The sequence below is a fragment of the Symphalangus syndactylus genome, chromosome 10 (assembly GCF_028878055.3).
Source record: "Symphalangus syndactylus isolate Jambi chromosome 10, NHGRI_mSymSyn1-v2.1_pri, whole genome shotgun sequence".
NCBI classification, from domain to species: Eukaryota; Metazoa; Chordata; class Mammalia; order Primates; family Hylobatidae; genus Symphalangus; species Symphalangus syndactylus.
In genome coordinates this window covers 100013673-100020443 of record NC_072432.2, presented here as the reverse complement: position 1 = coordinate 100020443, position 6771 = coordinate 100013673, and the positions used below count along the sequence as shown (strand labels likewise).

At 40.2% G+C, this 6771-nt stretch overlaps 1 protein-coding gene across 1 annotated transcript; it reads right to left on the bottom strand.

The window, feature by feature from the left end:
- Positions 1-387: 387 nt before the first annotated feature.
- On the bottom strand, positions 388-4880 carry LOC129491254 (peptidyl-prolyl cis-trans isomerase A-like). The gene is made up of 2 exons (XM_055295294.2): positions 4116-4880; positions 388-3787 (listed from the first exon to the last, which is right to left on the bottom strand). The coding sequence occupies exons 1-2, from the start codon at positions 4523-4525 to the stop codon at positions 3703-3705; spliced, it is 495 nt and encodes a 164-aa protein (XP_055151269.2). The 5' UTR covers positions 4526-4880; the 3' UTR covers positions 388-3702.
- Positions 4881-6771: the final 1891 nt, after the last annotated feature.

The window sequence follows — 6771 nt, the reverse complement described above, 5'->3', positions numbered from 1 at the left end:
CTACTTGGGAGGCTGAGGCAGGCGATGGTGTGAACCTGGGAGGCAGAGCTTGCAGTGAGCCAAGATCGCACCACTGCACTCCAGCCTGGGTGACAGAGCAAGACTATCTCAAAAAAAAAAATGGCTAGTAGAGAAAACACACACCAAAACATAAGGCTAACTTTTCCATAGAAATGACAGAAGCAAGAAGGCAATGGAAAAATACCTTCAAAGTGCTGAGAAACAACTAACTAAATATCTATACCCAGCAAAGCTACTGTTTATTACCAGGCAAAATAAAGTTGAGGAAATTCATCCAGAGCAGACCAACCAAAGAAAATTAATTAAAGTATATTCTTTGGTCTAAGAAGAAAAAGTTATTTCAGATGAAAGTTTAAAAATGCAAGAGAAAGGATGAAAAGCAACAATGGTAAAAACGGACATAGATCTAAATAAATTGTGGCTGTATAAACAATCTCTTGTGGGGTTAACATTGGGAGGCCAAGGCAGGAGGATGACGTGAGCCCAGGAGTTCAGTCTAGGAAAAGACTATTTGACTTTGCCCTATGTTTTCTTGTAGTAGTTTTATAGTTTCAGGTGTTTTTGTTGTTGTTTGTTTGCAGAGACAAGGTCTCACTATGTTGCCTAGGCTAGTCTAGAACTCCTTGGCTGAAGTGATGCTCCTGCCTGATTACAGGTGTGAGTCACCACACTTGGTTAGTTTCAGGTCTTATGTTTAACTCTTTAATCCAACTCTTTATTGTTGTACACAGTGAGAATCAGGGGGCCTACATTCATCCTTCTGCATATGGATATCCAGTTTTCCCAGTACCATTTATTGAAGAGGGATCCTTTTTCCCATGTATGTTCATGGCACCTTTGTCAAAAATCAGTTGGCTGTCAACATGTGGAATTATTTCTAGGTTCTCTATTATGTTTCATGGGTCTATATGTCTGTTTTTATACCAGTACCATGCTGGTTTGTTTTTGTTTTTTTTTTTTGAGATGGAATCTTGCTCTGTCGCCCAGCCTGGAGTGCACTGGCGTGATCTTGGCCCACGCAACCTCCACCTTCCAGGTTCAAGTGATTCTCCTTCCTCAGCCTCCCGAGTAGCTGGGACTACAGGCCATGCCACCATGCCAGGCTAATTTTTTGTATTTTTATTAGAGATGGGGTTTCACCGTGTTAGCCAGGATGGTCTTGATCTCCTGACCTCGTGATCTGCCCACCTTGGTCTCCCAAAATGCTGGGATTACAGGCATAAGCCACTGCGCCTGGCTGCTGTTTTAATTACTATAGGTTTGTAGTATATTTTGAAGTCAAGCAGAGTGATACCACCAGCTTTTTTTTTCTTTTTTTAAAGGCAGGGTTTCATTCTGTCACCCAGGCTGGAGTGCAGTAGTATGATCACAGCTCAGTGCAGCCTTGACCTCCTGGGTTCAAATGATCCTCCCACCTCACCCTCCTGAGTAGCTGGGACTACAGATGCATGCCACCACACTAATTTTAATTTGTGTGTGTGTGTGGAGATGAGGGTCTTACTATGTTGGCCAGGCTGGTCTTGAACTCCTCAGCTCAGGCAATCCTCCTGCCTCAGCCATTCGAAGTGTTAGGATTACAGGCATGAGATATCATGCCTGGCCAGTTTTGTTTCTTTGCTCAGTATTGTTTTAGCTACTTGGGATCTTTTGTGTTTCCATATGAATTATAGGATTGTTTTTTCTATTTCTGTGAAGAGTGTCATTGGCATTTTGATAGGGATTGCATTGAATCTGCAGATGGTTTTGGGTAGTATGGTCATTTTAACAATGTTAATTCTTCCAATCCATGAGCATGAGATGTCTTTCCATTTGTTTTTTGTCCTCTACAATTTCTTTTATCAGTGTTCCATAGTTTTCCTTGTAGAGGTCTTTTATCTCCATATGTGTGTGTGTATGTGTGTGTGTTTGTGTGTGTGTGTGTGTGTGTGTGTATTCCTAGGTATTTTCGGAGGGGGGATAGTGATTGTAAATGGGATTGCTTTCTTGATTTCTTTTTCAGCTAGTTCATTGTTGGTGGATAGAAACACCACTGACTTTTTAATGTTGATTTTGTATCCTATAACTTTACTGAATTCATTTATCAGTTCTAAGAGCTTTTTGCTGGAGTCTTCAGGTTTTTAAAATATAAGGTCAATTCATATGCAAAGAGGGACAATTTAACTTCCTCTTTTCCAATTTGGAGTCCTTTTTAAAATTTCTGTTACCTGATTGTTCTGGCTAGAACTTCCAGTACTATATACTGATTAGTAGAGGTGAAAGTGGGCAACTTTGGTTCCAGTTCTTAGAAGAAAGGCTTTAAGCTTTTCCTTCTTCAGTATGATGTTAGCTGTGTTTGTCATATATGGCTTTTAATACACTGAGATATGTTCCTTCTGTGCCAAATTTGTTTTTATCATGAAGTGATGTTTAATTTTAGCAAATGTGATTCCTGCATCTATTGAGAAGATTAATATGATTTGGCTCTATGTCCCCACCCAAATCTCATCTTGAATTATAATCCCCACATGTTGAGGGAGGGACTTGTAATCCCCACGTGTTGAGAGAGGGAGGTGATTGGATCATGGGGGTGGATTCCTCCATGTTGTTCTCATGATAGTGAGTTCTCATGAGATTTGATGGTTTTATAAGCGTCTGGCATTTCCCCTGCTTGCACTTCTCTCTCCTGTTGCCATGTGAAGAGCTTCTTGCTTTCCGTTTGCCTTCTGCTATGAATGTAAGTTTCCCCAGCCATGTGGAACAGTGAGTTAATTAAACCTCTTTCCTTTATAAATTACCCAGTCTCAGGTTTATTTATAGCAGTGGGAAAATGGACTAATATGAAGATCATATTTTTGTCCTTCATTCTGTTGGAAATGATGTATCATGTTTACTGATTCGTGTATGTCAAACCATCCTTGCCTCCCTGGGATAAATCCCATTGGATCATCATATTATCTTTTTGATGTGTTGCTGGATTCAGTTTGCTAGCATTTTGTTAAGGATTTTTGCATTTATTTTCATCAAGGATATTGGCCTGTAGTTTTATTTTTTGTTTGGTTATGTCTAGTTTTGTATCAGGGTAATGCTGGCATCACAGAATGAGTTAAGAATTCCTTCCTCTTCAATTTTTTGGAATAGTTTGATAAAAGTTGGTGTTATTTCTTTTTTTGTGTGATTTAATTTTTATTTCATAATCATAAACTTAACTCTGGAATCCAGCTAGGCATGGAAGGGAACAAGGAAAACATGGAACCCAAAGACAAATGCAGCACGAGCACAAAGATTATAGGATACTGTGAGCAAATGGGGTGGAGGGGTGCTCTCTTGAGCTACAGAAGGAATGGTCTGGTGGTTAAGATACAACACAAGTTGCCTGGGCACGATGGCTCATGCCTGTAATCACAGCACTTTGGGAAGCCAAGGTGGGTGGATCACAAGGTCAGGAGATCAAGACCATCCTGGCCAACATGATGAAACCTCGTCGCTACTAAAAATACAAAAATTAGCTGGGTGTGGTGGTGTGTGTCTGTAATCTCAGCTACTTGGGAGGCTGAGGCAGGAGAATTTCTTGAACCAGGGAGTTGGAGGTTGCAGTGAGCCGAGATTGCACCACTGTACTCCAGCCTGGTGACAGGGTGAGACTCCATCTCAAACAAAACAAAACAAAACAACACCAAAAAGATAAAACACAAGTCAAACTTATTAGAGTGGTCCACAATCAGCAGTGGTGATCTTCTTGCGGGTCTTGCCATTCCAGGACCCAAAGTCCCCCATGGCCTCCACAAATATTCATGCCTTTTTTTTTTTTTTTTTTTTTTGAGACAGAGTCTTGCTCTGTCACCCAGGCTGGAATGCAGTCACGTGATCTCAACTCACTGCAAGCTCCACCTCCCAGGTTCATGCTATTCTCCTGCCTCAGCCTCCCGAGTAGCTGGGACTACAGGTACCTGCCACCACACCTGGCTAATTTTTTTTTTTTTTTTTTTTTGCATTTTTAGTAGAGACAGGGCTTCACCTTGTTAGCCAGGATGGTCTCAATCTCCTGACCTTGTGATCCACCCACTTCAGCCTCCCAAAGTGCTGGGATTACAGGTGTGAGCCACCATGCCTGGCCATTAATGCCTTCTTTCACCTTGCCGAAGACCACATGCTTGCCATCCAACCACTCAGTCTTGGCAGTGCAGATGAAAAACTGGGAACTGTTTGTGTTGGATCCAGCCTTTGCCATGGACAAGATGCCAGGACCTGTACGCATTAGGATGAAGTTCTCATCATCAAATTTCTCCCTGTAGATGGACTTGCTACCAGTGCCATTATGGCATGTGAAGTCACCACCCTGACACATAAACCCTGGAATAATTCTCTGAAAGCAGGAACTCTTATAACCAAATCCTTTCTCTCCAGTGCTCAGAGCATGAAAGTTTTCTGCTGTCTTTGGAAACTTGTCTGCAAAAGACTCAAAGGAGACACACCTCAAGGGCTCACCATCGACGGCGATGTCGAAGAACATGGTGGGGTTGATCATGGGTGATAATATGGGGCTCCCAGTGGCGACACCTGCAAAGCCGGTGTTATTTCTTCTTTAAAAGTTTGTTAGAATTTAGCAGCAAATCTGGTTCTGGGCTTTTCTGTATTGGGAGAGTTTTTTATTACTGCCTCAATCTTATTACTTGTTATTGGTATCATTGAGTTTTCTATTTCTTCCTGGTTCAATGTTGGTAGGTTATATGTGTCCAGGAATGTATATATTTCCATTAGGTTTTCCATTTTTGTTATTGTATAGTTGCTCATAATTGTCTCTAATGATCTTTTGTATTTCTGTTGTGTCCATTGTAATTTTTTTTTTTAGATGAAGTTTTGCTCCTGTTGCCCAAGCTGGAGTGCAATGGTGTCTAACCATTGTTGTAGCTCACTACAACCTCTGCCTCGCGGGTTCAAGCAATTCTCCTACCTCAGTCTCCCGAGTAGCTGGGATTATAGGCATGCGCCACCATACCTGGCTAATTTTGTATTTTTAGTAGAGACAGGGTTTCTCCATGTTGGTCAGGCTAGTATCGAACTCCTGATCTCAGGTGATCTGCCTGCCTCAGCCTCCCAAAGTGCTGGGATTACAGGTGTCAGCCACCATGACCAGCCATGTCTCTTTTTTTACTTCTGATTTTATTTGTTTGGATCCTCTTTTTCTTGGTTAGACTAGCTAGTGGTTTATTGATTATATTTTCAAAGAACTAATTTTTCATTTTGTTGATTCTTTGTATTGTTTTTTTCAGTTTCTATTTCATTTTGCTTTGCTTTGCTCTTTATTCTTTCTTTCCTTTTACTAATTTTAGGTTTAGTTTGTTCTTGCTTTTCTAGTTTTTTGAGGTGGATTTTTTTAGGTTGTTTATTCAACATTTTTCTACTTTTCAGGTATCGACGTTAATTGCTATACACTTCCCTCTTAGCATTGCTTTTTCTGTGTCACAAAGGTTTTGGTATATTTTTCCATTTTCATTTGTTTCAAGAATTTTTACTTCCTTAATTTTTACATTGACTGATTGGTTATTCAGGTGTATGTTGTTTAATTTCCACATATTTGTTCCCAAAGTTCCTGTTGTTGATTCCTAATTTTCACTGTGGTCTTAGAAGATACTTGATATGATTTCAATTTTTTTTTTTTTTTTTTTGAGACAGAGTCTCGCTCTGTCACCCAGGCTGGAGTGCAGTGGCGCCATCTCAGCTCACTGCAAGCTCCGCCTCCCAGGTTGACACCATTCTCCTGCCTCAGCCTCTCCGAGTAGCTGGGACTACAGGTGCCCGCCACCACACCCGGCTAATTTTTTTGTATTTTTAGTAGAGACGGGGTTTCACCATGGTCTCGATCTCCTGACCTCGTGATCTGCCCGCCTCGGCCTCCCAAAGTGCTGGGATTACAAGCGTGAGCCACCACGCCTGGCCTAATTTCAATTTTTAAAACTTTCTTGAGGCTTGTTTTATGGCCTAACATATGGTCCATCCTGGAGAATGTTCCATGTGTTCATGAGAATATTTTCTGCTGCTGTTGCATGAAATGTTCTCTAAATGTTAGATCCATTTGGTCTAAAGTGCAGTTTAAGTCCAATGTTTCTTGAATTTCTGTCTAGATAATCTCTTCCATGCTGAATGTGGGAGTGTTGAAATCCCCAACTATTGTTGTATTAGTCTCTCTTTTTAGCTCTAATAATATTTGTTTTATATATTTTGGTTTCTGATGTTGGGTGCATAGATATTTACAATTGTTATATCCTCTTGCCTAATTGATTCTTTTATTATAATTTTCTTGTCTCATTTTTTTTGACTTAAACTCTCCTTTGATATAAGTGTAGCTACTCCTGCATGCTTTTGGTTTGTTTGCATGAGGTATTTTTTTCCATCCCTTCATTTTCAGTCTATGTGTCTTTATAGGTGAGATGAGTTTCATGTAGACAGCATATATCTGGGTCTTATTTTTGTAAGCCATTCAGCCAGTCTATATCTTTTAGCTGGGGGGAGCTTAAACTTTGACATTCCAGCTTGTTATTAATAGGTGAGGACTTCCTGTCATTTTGTTGTTTTCTGATTGTTCTGAATATCCTTACTTCCTTTATTCTTCTTTTACTTTCTTTTATGATCTGGTGTTTTTTTTTTTTGTTTTGTTTTGTTTTTAGAGTAACAACATTCCTATTCCTGTTTTGTGTATCTGCATTGCCAGTAAGTTTTATTACTGTTGTAAGTTTTCATGATGGTAGATGTTGTCCTTTTGTTTCCTGGTGT

Bases quoted from the DNA above. Each gene is read 5' to 3' on its own strand.
- LOC129491254 (XM_055295294.2), bottom strand. From the start codon at position 4,525: ATGATCAACCCCACCATGTTCTTCGACATCGCCGTCGATGGTGAGCCC. The intron at 3,788-4,115 runs TGGCCAGGCATG...AAAGGCATGAAT, and splicing joins AAGGTGAAAGAAGGCATTAA to ATTTGTGGAGGCCATGGGGG.